Raw genomic sequence first — 17,596 nt, forward strand, 5'->3', positions numbered from 1 at the left:
GCAAAGTGTGATGTTTCCTTTTCTTTCCTCATACCTCTCTCTCTCTCTCTCTCTCTCTCTCTCTCACACACACACACACACACACACACACACACACACCATATAAGTAAGTGTCAGATTCAGGTAAAGTGTTCCTTTAAAGTTATCTCTAGAGGGCAAGTTGGCGCCATCTCTTCGAATCTTATCATGTAAGCATCCAATCTGTCCCCAGGAGCCATTTAAAAAACTGGGTGTGGCGGTGCAAATCTGAGATACCTGCTCTGGGGAAGCTCACTTGAAAGTCTGCCTAGCAGAATTGGTGAGTTCCAGGTGACAGAGACCATGTCTCAACAAGACAAAACAGAACAACAACAAAACAACAACAAAAACCACAAGGTGAAGAGCACAAGAGGAATCACAACTGAGGTTGACCTCCAGTCCCAATACACTCCCCACATACAACACTCATACACAGACACACACACAGACACACACACACAGATACACACACACATACAGATACACACACAAGCACACACACAAACACATACACACATACACAGACATAAACACATACACACATACACAGACATAAACACATACACCCATATACACATACACAGACATGAACAGAGACACACACATATATACACAAATACAACATACATGCAGACACACACAGAGACACACACACATACATACACCTACAACACACATATAGGCACACACACAGACACATACATTGATGCACGAATACAACACAAACACACAAGGTTACTTCTAAAGCATTGTGCTAATGAGTGGACTGACTCAAGTGTATACAAACCGCTCTGAGAGCTGCTGTTTGGTTTTGTTCGTAACCCAGATGGCTTAATTCCAGAGTCTGCACCTTATCTGCTAAGATAGAGATTTTTCATCACTGAAAAGTACAGTGAGGGCAGGCTGGACCCTCGACACTGTTCTAACCTTGTCTCTCACTCCATCCCCTCAAGTTTCTGCAATGTGGGTTGGCCTGAAACTAACCATGTTAGCCTGAGACTCACCAGGTTAGCCTGAGACTCACCAGGTTAGCCTGAGACTCACCAGGTTAACCTGAGACTCACCAGGTTAGCCTGAGACTCACCAGGTTAGCCTGAGACTCACCAGGTTAGCCTGAGACTCACCATGTTGTCCACGTTCTGTAGCCCAGGGTCCCAAGTGTTGGGAATATGGACATTAGCCTCCCTCCTGTGGGCTTTTCTACAAGACTCAGTGTCATCATCAGGTGACACTGGGCAAGGTCAGGGACAGAGGCCATCAGACCAGATGCTATAGTGTCTCCTACCTACTCTTAAAGGCCACTGAGGCCAGCACTACTTCAGATTCTGTTTGAGTTCGAGGCCAGCCTGGTCTACAGAGTGAGTTCCAGGACAGCCAGACCTATACAGAGAAACCCTGTCTCGAAAAACCAAATCAAAACAACAAACAAACAAACAGCCTAGAGGAGGAGTTGGAGGGGGAGTTGGGGTGATATGGGGGAGTTGGGGGGGAGTTGGGGTGATATGGGGGAGTTGGGGAGGGCATGATTGCATTGCACTGTGTGTATGTATGAAACCCTCAAGAGTAAAGAAAAATTACATGAAAAGGAATCAGATGTCTAATGCTTGGTTATAATTACTTAGAGAAAAAGGGTAAAACATTTTAAGACAAAGCTAAAGAGGCACATTAAAACACAGAGTTGAAAAAAGAAACAGTGTTGGATAAGATCGGATCTCTCTTACTCTTTAGGCTTAGCCAATATGGAGAAACTGAGGCACAAGAAAAAATGTAATGAGGGTCTGAGTGAGTGCTGGGCACCCCCAATGTCATTACACAGCTATTTATACTTCACTTTCTTCATTCTGGAGAATAAGGGCAGGAAGCTATGGCCACCAAGAGCTACCCAGATCTCACAAGATGGAGTTCAAGATGAAGCTGTTTGGCCTCCATGGCATTAGAGTGAAGTAGACAAAGGGAGCCTTCCTGATTCTTAACCCTGAACAGAGAAGCTTGGGCTGACGAGAACGATACCGAGGAAAAGACCCTCTTCCTTACTGTTGTCATCTTTTGGAAAATTGATTTATTTTTATTTTTTTTTTTTATCATCTCTGGTCACACTAGCCACGTGTAGAAGGGTGATTGGATTATAAGGCAAACTGTCAGATCCAATAAGTGTGTGTTTGGAGATGGCCAAGCAACGTTACCAGAGCAGAGGACAAATGTGCATCTTCATCTGCAAGCTGGGCTTTTAGAGTCTGTGTTGCTGAAACCGAAGACGGTGGAAAAATTCAGTTACAACAAACAAGCATTAGCTAATTTAGTGGTAGATACTGCTTTCTGTAGGTTCTAGCTGTCAGGCCAAGTTTATAATCCACATAGAAACAAACAAAAAAGGCGACAAACTTGTGTGGAGCAGAGCCAAGCATCTCCGTAGAAAATGCCCCCGAGTCCTTATTATACCGAGGTCAGGGGCGTAGAGTGCTTGTATTAAGCTCTGAGATTATCTGACAAATACTTGGCGGCCCTTCCTGCGGGTTGCCTCTGCTAGACCCTTGTTTGCCTTCTGAATGCCCTATGAAATCAGAAATGCTGCTGAATTTTGCAGTGTCTTTTCACTTCTGTAGAACCCCCCAAAGCATTACCTCATTCTGCTTGGTGCAAATCTATCAGCGCTGGTATGAAGTCATTTCTGCTCGAGCTTTAGAAAAGGCGTCTTCTTTTCCAAGTGAGCTTTTGTCTGCTCCTCCCCCTCTTCCTCCTCCTCCCTCTAATAACTGTCATTTTCTCTGTGCGTTACCTCATGTTTTGGCTGCAGCCCAGATGAATCTGGAGGGGAGAAAAGCATGCTTTCAGACCAATTCACGCACATATCATTTTTCCTTTCATTAAGAAATTACTCTTTGAAGAAAATCAATAGTGTTCTATGACTGAGGGGGAAGAGGTGAGTGTTGCCCTGGCGATTCTAATCTCTCAAATTAAACTGCCTTCAGCCAGATGGTGCTGATGGAGAATTTGTCCTTTCTTGTTCCCACAGCTTGGGCACATGGTGACCCCAGGAAAATGGTCTATCCTACAGACAGCCAGGGACAATTTTGTGGCCAGAAGGGAACCCCCAATGAGTGAGTATGGCCACCCATGTTCTTACTCTCTAAGCCAGAGTGTATACACATCAACCTAGTCTCATGGGACCTGGTAGGTAGGCTGAGTGAGACTCAGGAGGTTTCTCCTGGCTCTTCTTACAGACGCTGCAAGTGGTTTGGAGATTTTATGCTCTGCATCTCCACTCAGATTAGGGAAAATAAAGTCAAAAGTAAGAATGGGACCAGCGGCCATGTTTAGAGCATGCCCTTTGGCATTGGGCTATTGTGGCCATATTGAGCAGTGGTTGAACTGCCTATATCATACTGCTGTTGGGCTGGTTTTGCTATAATGTTTACGGACAGTCATTCTGACTTTTGTAGTGTTCCTAGGTCTTCAATGTTCTTTGGGAGCAATTTGACAACGGCGGTCAGTGCCCTGACAGCGGGGGGGGGGGGGGGGGGAGGCGTGCCCAATGTCAATCATAACAGAGGTGTCTGTTTTTGAAAGCACACTTTCTATTTATTTACCTAAAATCAAGCAGACAGACAAAACCCATAACTCACAGTTTTAGAAAAACTTTTTTCCCTTTCTCATGGTCCATTTCTTTCTTAAGTTCCATTAACAAGAGGGTTGCAATAGAAACACATTCCAGAACGTTCAGTCCTGTGTCTGTAGTGCCGTGTGTCTGTAGTGCCGCCCATTACTGAGAATTATTATGGCAAGAGATGTATCGATTCAAAGACGGGCATTCACTAACGAGCTGAAGAGTCCACAGGCAGAATAACTGCAGAGAAACCATAAAACCTGGAAGTCTGGAGGAGAGAGCAGGAAATCCTTAGGATCAAATCAAGGCAGATTTGGGGAACGTTTCCCTACAAAAAACTTCGGTGTAACAGATACCTCAACTAAATTTGAATCCAGGCTATAAATGTATTTTAACCTTAGAAAACAAAAACAAGCAAGACAAAACACAAACATACACACTCACCACACACACACACACACACACACACACACACACACACCCCATAGAACTCTCTAGATCCTCAGGTACTTTTAAATGTGATTTTTAGCAGGGTTTGTATAACAAGTCTTTCAGTTCTGATCCCCTGACCCATTTACCTCATACAAAGAGGTGACCCCCCCCAAAGTGCAGTCTATAAACACTATCCATAAATGATTCTTGCCTAACAAGCTATTTACTCAGATACGATGTCTGATAAAGATTAGTTTGAGATGGAACAGATTTCAGCAATATGTGTCAGTTCTGGTCCCTCCATTTCCTGAAACCTAACAGACCCCAGGACAGAAATAACCAATTCTGTTCATACTGCTCTTTAGTTGCATCTGCGATATCATCCTGAGAACATCATTTGCTTGTATTTCTATAGTTCTTTTTGTAATTTCCTTATATATTTAAACTTCCAACTTAGCTGGAACTTATTTTTTTGTATAAGCAGGATGAAGCAGGAGACAAACTTTTTTTCCCAACTTCAAAAAAAAAAAAAAAAAAAAAAAAAAAAAAAACCCCAATTATTTCAAAACATTTTGTTGGATAATAAGATTTTTATATTTTCAATTTCCTACAAAATTATTATATGATAAACTTATACTTTTTCTGAACTGTAAGCCTATATTATTTAAGCCTTTCAATAGTTTAAAAGTGGACTATTTGTGTGTGTGTGTGTGTGTGTGTGTGTGTGTGTAAACATGTATGGATGGATACTCATGAGATCAGAAGAGGTCATTGGATCTTATACTGCTTCATTTTTTTTTTAAAGATTTATTTATTATATCTAAGTACACTGTAGCTGTCTTCAGACACACCAGAAGAGGGCGTCAGATCTCATTTTTGGATGGTTGTGAGCCACCATGTGGTTGCTGGCATTTGAACTCATGACCTCCATCTCTCCAGCCCCCTGCTTCGTTTTTATATCAACTTGCCACAAGCTAGAGTCATCAGAGAAGAGGGAGCCTCAACTGAGAAAATGGCTCTGTAGCATCTAGCAGTAGGCAAGCCTGTAGGCCGTTTCCTTAATTAGTGATTGACATGTTGCCACCCCCCCCCACCACCACTGTGGGTGGTGCTGATGATTCTGGGTTCTATAGAGACCCAACTGAGCAAGCCTTGAGGATGAAGCCAGTGAGCAGCACCCTCCATGGCCTCTGCATCAGCCTCTGCCTCCAGGTTCCTCCTCTGCTTAAGTTCCTGCCCTGGCTTCCATCGGTGATGAACTGAGGCATGGCAGGGTGAGCTGAATAAACTCTTTCCTCCTCAGACTGCTTTGATTGTTGTGTTTCAGCCCAGCGTTAGTAATCCTAAGTAAGACAAATATGGTGGAGTTGTTGTTTTAATTACCATAGTAAAATGTACCAATTTAAAATTTTAATGAAAAGTTATTTTAAATTATGCATATAGACTTGACGGGTAAGTAAAAACAGTTAAAGCAAGACAAATTTCGCTCAATATTAAATGTTTTAAGTAGGGGGCTGGAGAAGTAACAGCGTTTAGAACACTGGCTACTCTTCCAGAGGACCCAAGTTCAATTCCCAGCACCCGCAGTGTTCTTACTTTTTCCCATCAGGACCTACTTCTGATAGGCTCAAGCATTTACCAATACTGTCACCTACTGGGACCTAGCCTTTGTGGGTGGCCTTGGGAAGAACTTTCAGAGAGACTCATACTGTCTCCCATCACAGCCAAAACAGCAACAATGAAAGTAAACAAGCAATTGTAGCCAGTACTAGGAGATAGACAGAACGGAATGCAAACAGTCTGCTTGTCTGTCAAAGGAGATTGATTAGGTGGGCTCTGATATGATTGCATAACGGAATAACATTAATCTTTCAAGGTATTGTGTACAGTTGTGTTTTTGACATGGAAATGTGCCCAATACGGTTCAGTTCAAGAAGCAAAGTTGGGCCATGTGATGACTTAGTGGGTAAAGGCTCTTGCTGCCACCCTGGCCGCCTGAGTTCATTCTGGAACACACACAGTGGAAGGAGAAAGTTGTTCCAGCCTTCCAGGCAACTAGTAAAGTGCCTGCTCTGTAGTCATGTAGACCTGAGCTCAGTCCATTCAACCCATGTTTTAAAAACTGGGTATGGTGACCCATGCTTGTGACCTCAGTGCTGGGGAGCCAAGGCAGGCAGGTATCAGATCACGGGGCTCACCAGCCAACCAGCCTACTTGGTGAACTCCAGACCAGTTAGGAACCCTGTCTTTAAATAAAAAGTGGTTGATGCCTAAGGAATGACATCTGTGGTTAGAGTACGTACACACATGCACACACACACACACACACACACACACACACACACACACACACATACCCCAAAGCATACCAGATGCATTGAAATGGACTTTCATGTAACTTTTGACCTAAGACTAGCTGACAAAAAGGTATTTCTGTGCCAGAACACAGTAGGCACATCTCAGGATGAGTAAACCCAAGTCAGGGCCACACTCTGGTCAGTGTAACCACCGGAGTGATTGTATTTGTGCTGTGATAGCCTTGCAGTTGTCCCTGGATTCTTAATATGTAGAAGGGATTCCTCATAACTAGGCACAGAGCCTTGTTTTGAGAGGGCATTGCCGTACCTGGGATAGTGAGGAACCCTGTCTTTTATGCTTTATTTACTCCCAGTGGAAAGGACTGTGGGAGAAACACTGATAGTTTCCTGAAATTCCAAACCAGATGAAACCAGGGCTTCAGAGGGCACAGAAATGTAGCTAGGTGTAACTGTGTAACTTTCTATGCACAGGGGAAATTGCTCACTATGTTTGGCTTCAAGGCCTGTTAGCCGGTCCACTAGAAAGCAGGAATTTGGTTGGTTGTGGCTCCACCTTCTGGGTACTGCAAGAACTTCAACTAACAAAGATTGCTGGGAGGGTTTTCAACACAGATTGAGCACAGATCCCTGACTGGGAAGGAAAACAACCTTCAGGTCACCATAGAACCATTCACAAAATGATGACTGTCCCACAAATCTGTTCGAATATGTGACCAACCCCAATCCTCCTATTCGAATTAATTTTTAAATTTTGTGTGAATTTGGACATAGATCCTGTGTCTCTAGAAGACATGTTGTACCTGGGATAGTATGCAACATTTTGCGCCAAATTTTAAAATTTAAAATAACTATATGTACTTGAAAGCAAATTACATGGTAATGAAGAAACTGTAACAAAAGAAGTGGCCACCCACCTTGACTTTTTGCCCATAATGTATTCCACAGAGATACTCTTTCCTGTCTCAGGTTTAGTTTTGGCAATTTAATAAAAGTATCTTTTGGTGGTGTTCTTATTCTATTAGTTGATACTTTGTAAACTTTAGGTGGTATCCATTGATAACCTGCCCTGGAAAACCAACTTTGTTCCTCTTTTTATCCACACCCCCATGTCTGAGCTTAGATTGCTTTCTGGCCCCTTTCAGTAGAATATTGATAATGTCCCTCTACTTCTTGTCCTAACTTGACAGTGTCTGGGATCCTCTTTGTGCAAGAGAGTAATATCCCCCCGCCCCCACATCTTCCCTCTGGTTTTCTTTTTCTTTTCCATTATGCAGTTTTTACATTTACTTTCTCCTTTGAATGGTCCACTTTGTCACCATGCATACTCAGTGTTGTAACTTCAGCAGAGCCTGGTATGTCCTGTTGTGTTTGATACCAGAAGTTGGAAGCAGTGAATGACTTTGATTTTACTGTAACTACATAATTCTTATTCACCGCCAGGCTATGTTTTGTTTCTACAAAGCTCCCATATAAAATCATTAACTGCACTTTAATAATAGTGTAAGATCAGCCTGCATCTTAATTTGTCTCAACATAGAGAAACACACACACACACACACACATATACACACAGACACCCTCACAGAGACAGACATACAGAGACAAGACATATACACACAGACATACACCCACATAGATACACGCACCAAACATATTCACAGATACACACACTCACACACACATACACAGAGAAACACACAGACTTCACACAGAATTCTAATAAAATTTTTATTTGGTTATGGATTTTATCTTAAGTACTATAATGATAAATGTTGGTTGTCAGTTTGACACAATTTAGAATCACAATGGAAATCACTCCTTGGCATATCCTTTGTGAGGGAGGAGTTCTTAAATTAGGTCAATTTCAAGTAGAAGGTCATGGGTGGCAACGTTCTTGAGCTTGGGTCCTGGAATGCATCAGAAGGAGAAAGCATGTGGCACCCCAGCATTCACAGCTCCCCATTTCCTGAACACAGATGCAATGTGATCAGTAGTCTCATAATCTTGCTTTGACTCCCCATCATAAAGTGCATCCATGAGCCTAAAATAACCCTCTTCCTTCCTTCAGTTGCTTTGTCTAGTGTTAACTAACACAAATAGCCACTGCCAGGACCACCATACATGTTCAGATTCAAATAATTCTCTCTCCCAGGAGTCTGCTTTCTCTAAAGACCTACCTCAGTGCATAGCCATCTTTACCTCACTGCATGGCTATCTGTACCTCACTGCATGGCCGTCTTTACCTCACTGCATGTCCATCTTTACCTCACTGCATGTCCATCTTCACCTCACTGCATGGCCATCTTCACCTCACTGCATGGCCATCTTCACCTCACTTCATGGCCATCTTCACCTCAATGCATGACCATCTTCACCTCACAGCATGGCCATCTTCACATCACTGCATGACCATCTTCACCTCACTGCATGGCCATCTTCACCTCACTGCATGACCATTTTCACCTCACTGCATGGCCATCTTCACCTCACTGCATGGCCATCTTCACCTCACTGCATGGCCATCTTCACCTAACTGCATGGCCATCTTCACCTCACAGCATGGCCATCTTTACCTCAGTTCATGGCCATCTTTACCTCACTGCATGGCCATCTTCACCTCACTGCATGGCCATCTTCACCTCACTGCATGGCCATCTTCACCTCACTGCATGGCCATCTTCACCTCAGTGAAGATGCTTTTGGTCCAGTCAGGAACACTGTGGTTAGCTGTTGGCTTCTCACAAGCTTTGATCATTGTTTAAAAGTTGCCAAATTTAGCAAGTAATGTACAGAATGCCCAGTTAAATTTTGATTTCAACTAAACAGAAACCATTCTCTTAGAATACACGTTCTGTCTTTGGTTTCTCTGTTCTGAGAAGGTTCCCCTCTTTGTTAACTGCTTGTTTTGGTGGAGGACATCCATGGCTACCTTCCTGAGATCAGAGTTCACAGGAGGAAAGAGTGTGGAGCTCTGGAAATGGCTTTTTCTCTCATATAATTTTCCCTTCTTTCTATCTGATTTATGGCCAACTATATAGAATAGTGGATTGAAAGGTAATTCCCCCCCCAGGAACCTGAGGACATTGCGTTCTGTGTTTAGAATGTCTAAGGCCAATCTGGTGGTGTGCTGGGCTCTGACCTTTCCTTCTGGAAAGTGTTTGAAATAGCATACTTCTTAGAGTTGAAAACCTCACAATTCAGCACAAGTTTTTTTTTTCTTCAAAAAATTAAGTTTTAAAATCACCATACAAAGGATCAGGTTTTGTGGCAGCATTTTTCAAAGGGAATTTGTTTGTGGTGATCTTTCTCAGGCCTCATCTCCCCACTTCCCTGATGCTGTGTGCTCTTCTGCCCCATCCCCATAGACTCCAGTTCACCTCCATGTCTTGCTGCCTTCCACCTAAACAAGTCTTTCCCCTCCATGGTCACCTTTCTAGGGTAGCACAGGTTATGCAGGCTATACTCACATACATGCATATGCTCGTGTTCTCTCTCTCTCTCTCTCTCTCTCTCTCTCTCTCTCTCTCTCTCTCACACACACACACACACACACACACACACACAGAGCTAGGATCTGAGTATATAAAATTCTTTAAGGAAGGATCTCTTCACTTAATACAATACTGTCTAAATCCCATTTTTCTTTATAGTCAAATTAAATTCCATTCAAAATAGGTCTCCCCCTTCCCCTCGGGTCTCCATGAATCTTTGTAGGTATGTGTATGTGTGTGTTTTCCTGGGTATGTGCATGTGTAATGTAATAAACACAGGTGCACATGCCTGTGGAGGCCAGGCATCGACACTGGGTTTCATTTTTATTAATACCCACATTATTTTTCTGGATCTTGGAGGAGACCCTTCAACCATGCCTTTACTAAAACAGCCTAATCCCTAACTACATTCTAAACATCTGTCCTTACGCCCACAGATTAAGTGTGGTCCTTACCCCTCATCAAGGGATGCTCTCTTTGCAGCAGATGGAGACCATCACAGAAAACCACAACCAATCAAAATGCACAGTTGTGGAACCCAGTCCCCATGGATATGTCTACGAAACACACCCACACCTAATATTCAGAAAACATCAAGGACGTGGGATGGGCCAGAAAGATTGTAAGAGCCAGAGGTTAAGGGAGTTTGCTGTGAGATTGTGTCTTCAGGAATGTCAGGAGCTACATCAGTACAATCTCACCAAGCTAAAACGTGAGCTGAACAAGGATGATGTCAGTAGACATGCCAAGGGGACAGGGAAAGCCTCAGCCCTACACAAAGAACCACAGGCGACTGAGGAGGCTGCGAGTGGGCAACGTGTCTTCTTCAGGGAAGAACACGTCAGCTGATGATCCAGTACCAAATGGTCAGCCATGAAAACAAATGCATGCATGAGTAGCTTTATACAGACCAGACAGGTTATATTTGGTAATATATGTACATACATGTGCCAATAACGGCAATTAATGACAAAAGAAGACATGAATTTGAAAGAAAGCAAGGAGGGGCATGTCGTGGTTGGAGAGAGGAAAGGGCAAAGGCAACGATATGACTATATTATAATCTCAAAAATAAAAGTAAAATTTATGTATTATGTCTGACTGTACTTATTGTCCATGAATGTGTAGGTGGGCACACTTCTGTGTGTCCTCAGAGGTCAGATCTAGGACATCCTCCTCCGCCTTGTGCATTTGTGCAGGATCTTTTCCTGAACCTGGGGCTAACATTTTTCAACGAGGCTGGCAGCCAGCAGATCTCTGGCATTCAGAGCCCCAGAAATCTTCATAATCTCTACCTCACATAGCTACTGCAAGACCAAGGTGGCGTTTAGATGCCTACCCAAGGTGAACACCAACGACGAGTGAATTGTACCCTCACTGTGACAGTAACAACAACCCACCAGTTAAGTGACTGTCACATAAACATGCAGACCAGTTCGAATCCCCAGCACCTATGTAATTTGGGTTCTGTGAGTATCTGTAGCCCCTGCACTCACAGGACTGAGATGGGCAGATCCCTGGAGTGTATTAGTCAGTCATTCTGACAGTCAGTACGCTAAACCACCAAATGGATAAGGTCCCGCTTCAATGAGAGATCTTGTCTCAAAATAAAGAGATGGCTCTGTGAGCATTACTACACAACCTGGTGTCAAGTAATAGGAAGGGCATCCCTTGTGAGAGACAGGACGTTCTTAGTTGTTTGAAGTAAGATGACAGATGTTTAGAACACAGTTAGGAATTAGGCTGACTTAGTAAGCTGATGATCGAAGGTTCTTTCTCCAACATCCATAAAAATAAGGTAGATGTCAAAGGAGACACCCAGTGTCGATGTCTGGCGTTTGCATGCATGGACACATGTGTGCATACACATCTACATTACACAATTACACACCCATGCAAACACCACATCTCATACGGGACACTGGCGATTCCTTACTCAGTTGTTTGAGGTGACATGCCAGCCTTGGTTTGTTCCCCTCCGCACACCTGCAGTTCTGTCCCTGGTGTGTCAGCTCCGTGGTTTCTACAGCCAGGAAGAGCTAAGCCCATTTATTTGAGTCCAGTCCTTCTGCACCAGACTGCCTCACCATGGCCTTCTGGTCCACAAACTCCTTTAAGTTCTCTCTTCTCAACCTCCTCAAACAGTCACGGAGGCAGGCCTTCCACAGGTGAGGTCATCAGCTGAAAAATGACATGTTAGTCTGTCCTTCCTAGGGCAACTTCGGGTTCTTTAAGAGGTCCTCATGGAAAGACAACCCACCTCTCCTCAATGGAACTTTTCTTAACTTTCCTGTACCTTACCCACCCCTCTCTCTCTCTCTCTCTCTCTCTCTCTCTCTCTCTCTCTCTCTCTCTCTGTCACACACAGTCCCTATGTGTGGCTGTGTTCTTGTCTTGGCCCTATAGGCTTCCTGGAATAGAGAGGTGGCTGTTTTGGGCCCCAGCTTCTCAGCTAACCCCNCTCTCTCTCTCTCTCTCTCTCTCTCTCTCTCTCTCTCTCTCTCCCACTCCCTCCAGCCAGTTCTGCTTAGATGTTCAGATCAGGACATGGTAGGAGAGAAGGGAAGAACTAGTAGAAACTCCCACAGAGAACTGCCTACATTCCTGAGTTTGATCTTATGTAGAAAGTTTCTTTTTTTTCAAATGTCCCTCGTACATTTAGGCTACATTTGTAGTCACAATATTTTTTACTGGTTATTTTATTTATTTACATTTCAAATGTTGTCCACATTCCTAAGGTTCCCCTCCACAATCTCCCATCCCATCCCCTCTCTCCTTTGCCTCTATGAGGGTGCTCCACCACCCACTCACCCACTCCTGCCTCATCACTCTAGCATCCCTCTATGTTGGGACATCGAGCCTCCACGGGACCATAGGCCTCCCCTCCTACTGATGACAGATAAGGCTATCCTTTGCTACATATGCAGCTGGAGCCATGGATTCCTCCATGTATACTCTTTGGTTGGTGATTTAGTCTCAGGGAACTGTTTTGGGGGGAGGGGCGTGTCCAGTTAGTTGATATTGTTCTTTCTATGGTGGGTTACCATCCCCTTCAGATCCTTCAGTCCTTCCCCTGGCTCTTCCATTGGGGTCCCCGGGCTCAGTCTGATGGTTGACTATGAGTAGATATTAGTCAGGTGCTGGCAGAGCCTCACAGGGACAGCCATACTAAACTCAGTGCTTCCCTAGTGTGCAAACGCTTGTTGGCATCAGGAATAAGGTTTATTGTCAGCAGATGGGATGGATCACTAGGTGGGGCAGTCTCTGGATGGCCTTTCCTTCAGTCTCTGCTCCATTTTGTTGTCCCTGTGTTTCCTTTGGACAGGAACAATTCTGGGTTAAAAAATTTGTTAACTAGGGGTTTGGACAATTTCTTGGGACAAATTATTCTTGAGTTGTTAAACCTCTGGCTTTTGGTTTTTTTTTGTTTTGTTTTGTTTTGTTTTGTTTTGTTTTTGAGGCAGAGTCTCATGCAGACTGGCTACAAAATTGTGATGTAGCTGACAACAACTATGAATTTCTGATCTAGCTGCCCTTACCTCCCACATGCTGACATTAATGCTGTGCTTGGACTTTATGGGGTGCTGCAGATCAAACCCAGGGCTTCATTCACACTAGGGAAGCACTGAGCCAACTGAGCTACATCCCTAGCCCTGGGGCTGTAATTCCTAAGACAGAGACCATCAGTTTCTGAATCCTCTATGGAGCTTAGAGAAAAGACACTAATTCCCCATTCATGTATCCAGGCATGGACTCTGGAGTCCATAAGGAGAGGAGGCAGGATGTACAATCAATGCCCACATTTTCCTTTTGTTCCCTGAAATGGAATAGCTGCCCGAGTCCAGTGTCATCTTGGGTTCTTTCCACATCACTGCAAAGTAGGCAGAGCTGGTGTGATCTTCATCTCCCTATAATCGAAATGTAATATCAACTGACAGGGTAACATTCCAGCTCATGACTGCCACTTACTATAATTTGCAGTAGAAAGTGTAACTACTCTCTATTTTTATACCACTACCGTAATACATGCTTATGTTAAAGAAATCCTTAAATACAAAAATTAAATGAAGAAATATAATCCTCAAACTTAGATATAATGATTTCTTTTTGCATATAATTTAATACTTATTTCTATATGTATTTCTATACTAATACATAGTAAAATAGTATTTTAATTATCTTTTAAGTAAGCTCCTCTCTAAAATAGATATATTATTAATTTTCCTTCCATTAAACATGTGTATCAATATCATTTCCAAGACAATGTAATCATTTGCCTTGTGTTATACAATCTCTTGCTGGTGAACAATTTATTTCAACTTTTAATAATTACAAAACAGTTTTGATTGTTAGGCAATGTAAAGGCAGTCTGAGAATACATTGCACCCACATACAGAAAATGGAGCTGACCTTTAAAGGCAATGAATTCAATGTTTCTGTGGTTTAGTATGCATTCCTAGTGTCACTGAAAATATTTATGCTTTCTTTTTTAAAAACAGGAACAAGACAGTTTTGTTTTACTTTAACATCTTTAGATGTACCGGTCCTTCCATGATGCTTCGACTACAGTGCTCTACCACACAGGTAAGGCTGGCCGCCTTCATGCTGGTGTTAGCAGTCCCTCAGGCTGGGTGAGAAGATTCAGAAATCCCATGTCGAGTCTGCATGCAGTAAGAACATGTAAGCATCATGTCATGTTCACTCACATTCGATCAAAGCTAAGGTGCAGGTAAATTGTGTCATAGTGACTAGGGAACTTCAGTGACAGTGACTGTTTGCTTCTCCAAGCGATCACAGTCCAGAAGTCCTTGTCGGCTGCTCCAGCCATTTCTCTATCTTTGGATGGATTTACTGAGGAGTGTGATTGTTTGGAAGAGCCAGTTGCTCTTTCGTGGTTCTTGTGTTTCTGCACTTTGATTTCTGCATCTGTTGGAATAGGTAACCCCTACACTCACACACGTTGAACACATGGGCACACACAATCTCACTAAAAAGAAAGGTTTTGTTGTCTCTCTCCCTGAATTAAGGGGCAAATGCCTTGAGGATAAGGATTCTCACCAGGTTTGTCTCCCACGGTTTTCACATCACCTCCAGACCCCCTAGAGTAGGTGATCAGAGAATATCTATGCAATGAACAAGCTAGTAAATCAATGAATGGCCGTCTTCCCATCCTTTCCAGTACACCACACACACCAAATTCCCTATAATAAAACAAAAATCACCTTTGTTAGTTTCATAAATGTTTTCCTAGATTATCTAGGATATATATGTATATGATGTATATATAACAAATGTAGTATTTTAATCTTCAGTACAACTCACTCTCCCAGGTACACAATCCTTATTTATAATAGTGTTGAATCACCTGAATTGATATGGTAACAATGAAGAATGGTGTTGAAAGTGTCCTGTGAAATCCATAGGAATCACAGCTCAGCAGAATATGTTGCAGCTGCAGCTGTGCATTCTGCATTGGTTGGCCCTGCAATAGTGTATCCATAGATCAGAGCTATCTATATTCCATGCGTAATATTTTTGTCAGTTGGCAGTATGGTCATAAGCCCTTGAATAATGGGCCAGCATCAATTTGGATACCCAGCTTCAGTGTGACCTTCTTGGCTAATTATAGCTTGATTGCTTCTAATCAGCATCTCGTTTGAAGTGAACAACTTGGTCTGACAGAGGAAAAGAAGAAAGAGCAGTTGCTATGGTTTTGTGGTTGTTTTAAACTCATTTATCTTTTAATTGAAGTTCGTTATGATTCTCTTTGACAGACTACTTTTTTCCATTTAACTGCTTTCTTCTTCGTGTTGCAAATGCACCAGTTTGTATGTGTAGTTTACATTGTGTGTACACTTGTAAGTGTAGAATTGTCAGGGCCTCAGAAGCAGCATCTTGCATTATGTGAATCTCAAGAGAATATTGACTCTGAGTTTTCACTTTAATAAACACAGCAAAATGTATCCATCTTCTTCTGTCTTCCACCATGTAATGAGCCAGGAGTCAAAGTTAGCATGTCACTGAGGAATCTCCTAACATGTTCATGATTTATTCACCCTGGCTCCAATCAGAGTGAACTTTTCCGATTCACATTGATAATAACTTTGACCTTCTTATAAAACATGTGGACATGTTAGATGCTGTCAGTGTCTCTATATGCAGCTTTAAGACATTCCATGCTTCTGCTAGAGGTATATGAGTATGAGAGAGAGAGAGAGAGAGAGAGAGAGAGAGAGAGACAGACAGACAGACAGACAGACAGACAGACAGACAGACAGAGACAGCAGGGTCAGAGAGTACGTATTATGTGAGTTTAAAGGAGACTCTTGTGGAAGAGTGGACATGAAGATGGCTCGTCTTAGGCTGTCAGACTTTTAGAAGGCATTAGACTCCTGTGGCTATCACACAACATTACTGTGAGACTTGAGGTATGCACTTAGTTCTCCTACTGAGATGTGTGGTCAACACCAAGTGCCCTTGTAGACAGTAGAAACACGTCAAAAGGTGTGAAAGCAGCTCACTTAGCAGCTGTGCTTACCGAAGTGCCAGTAAGAACAACTACCAGAGCTTTGACCAGCTGTTCATCTCTGCATTATTTATAATCTCCTGCAAGCAGAGCTTCTCTAAACAATGCCAAGAGAAGTACTAACCTATGGATAGAAAAATGTAAATATAAATATTTAGAAAGCAGTTTTAAAACACGTCCATTCAGAAAAACAACTGTCATAGCTCCCCCACCCCAGCCCACCCCAGCCTGTATATTTGATGCCTATGCACCTTTGAACAGGTGTATAGTATCAGGTTTAAATTCCCTCCTGTAGAGCAGGCTTCAAATCCAATCAGAAGGCATCTGGTTACCAACATAACAGCTATGCTGCTAATGCACCAGTGTGCACATCTTGATTCTGGTTACCAACATAACAGCTATGCTGCTAATGCACCAGTGCACACATCTTGATGGCCGGTTGACATTGTAGCTCACAGGGTTCACAGATGAGTAAGACATTCTAGCAGTAAGAAAGCTACAAATGGTACTGAGGTATCCAATATATACAAAGAGCTCAAGAAGCTGGACTCCAGAAATTCAAATAACCCCATTAAAACATGGGGTACAGAGCTAAACAAAGAATTCTCAACTGAGGAATACCGAATGGCTGAGAAACACCTGAAAAAAGTTCAACATTCTTAATCATCAGGGAAATGCAAATCAAAAACAACCTTGAGATTCCATCTCACACCAGTCAGAATGGCTGAGATCAATAATTCAGGTGACAGCAGGTGCTGGCGAGGATGTGGAGGAAGAGGAACACACCTCCATTGCTGGTGGGATTGCAAGCTTGCACAACCACTCTGGAAATCAGTCTGGCGGTTCCTCAGAAAATTGGACATAGCACTACAGGAAGATCCAGCAATACCTCTCCTGGGCATATATGCAGAAGATGTTCCACCTGGTAATAAGGACACATGCTCCATTATGTTCATAGCAGCCTTATTTATAATATCCAGAAGCTGGAAAGAACCCAGATGTCCCTCAATAGAGGAATGGATACAGAAAATGCGGTACTTTTACACAATGGAGTACTACTCAGCTATTAAAAACAATGAATTTATGAAATTCTTGGGCAAATGGATGGATCTGGAGGATATCATCCTTAGTGAGGTAACCCAATCACAAAAGAAGTCACTAGATATGCACTCACTGATAAGTGGATATTAGTCCAGAAACTTAGAAT

The 17,596-nt window shown here is 42.8% G+C and overlaps 1 protein-coding gene across 2 annotated transcripts in view; it reads left to right on the top strand.

Annotated features, from left to right (window-relative positions):
- The window catches only part of Slc44a5 (solute carrier family 44 member 5), a 273,492-nt gene that overhangs the window by 218,124 nt on the left and 37,772 nt on the right, over positions 1-17,596 (top strand). Inside the window, exons 4-5 of one of the 2 annotated variants that reach the window (XM_021195891.2) lie at positions 3,032-3,116; positions 14,363-14,447. In XM_021195891.2, the coding sequence (XP_021051550.2) occupies positions 3,032-3,116; positions 14,363-14,447 (170 nt within the window). The remainder of the gene's footprint in view (positions 1-3,031; positions 3,117-14,362; positions 14,448-17,596) is intronic. The other variant, XM_029537997.1, reaches the window with a different exon arrangement.

This window comes from Mus pahari, chromosome 4 (genome assembly GCF_900095145.1).
Source record: "Mus pahari chromosome 4, PAHARI_EIJ_v1.1, whole genome shotgun sequence".
In the NCBI taxonomy this organism is placed as follows: Eukaryota; Metazoa; Chordata; class Mammalia; order Rodentia; family Muridae; genus Mus; species Mus pahari.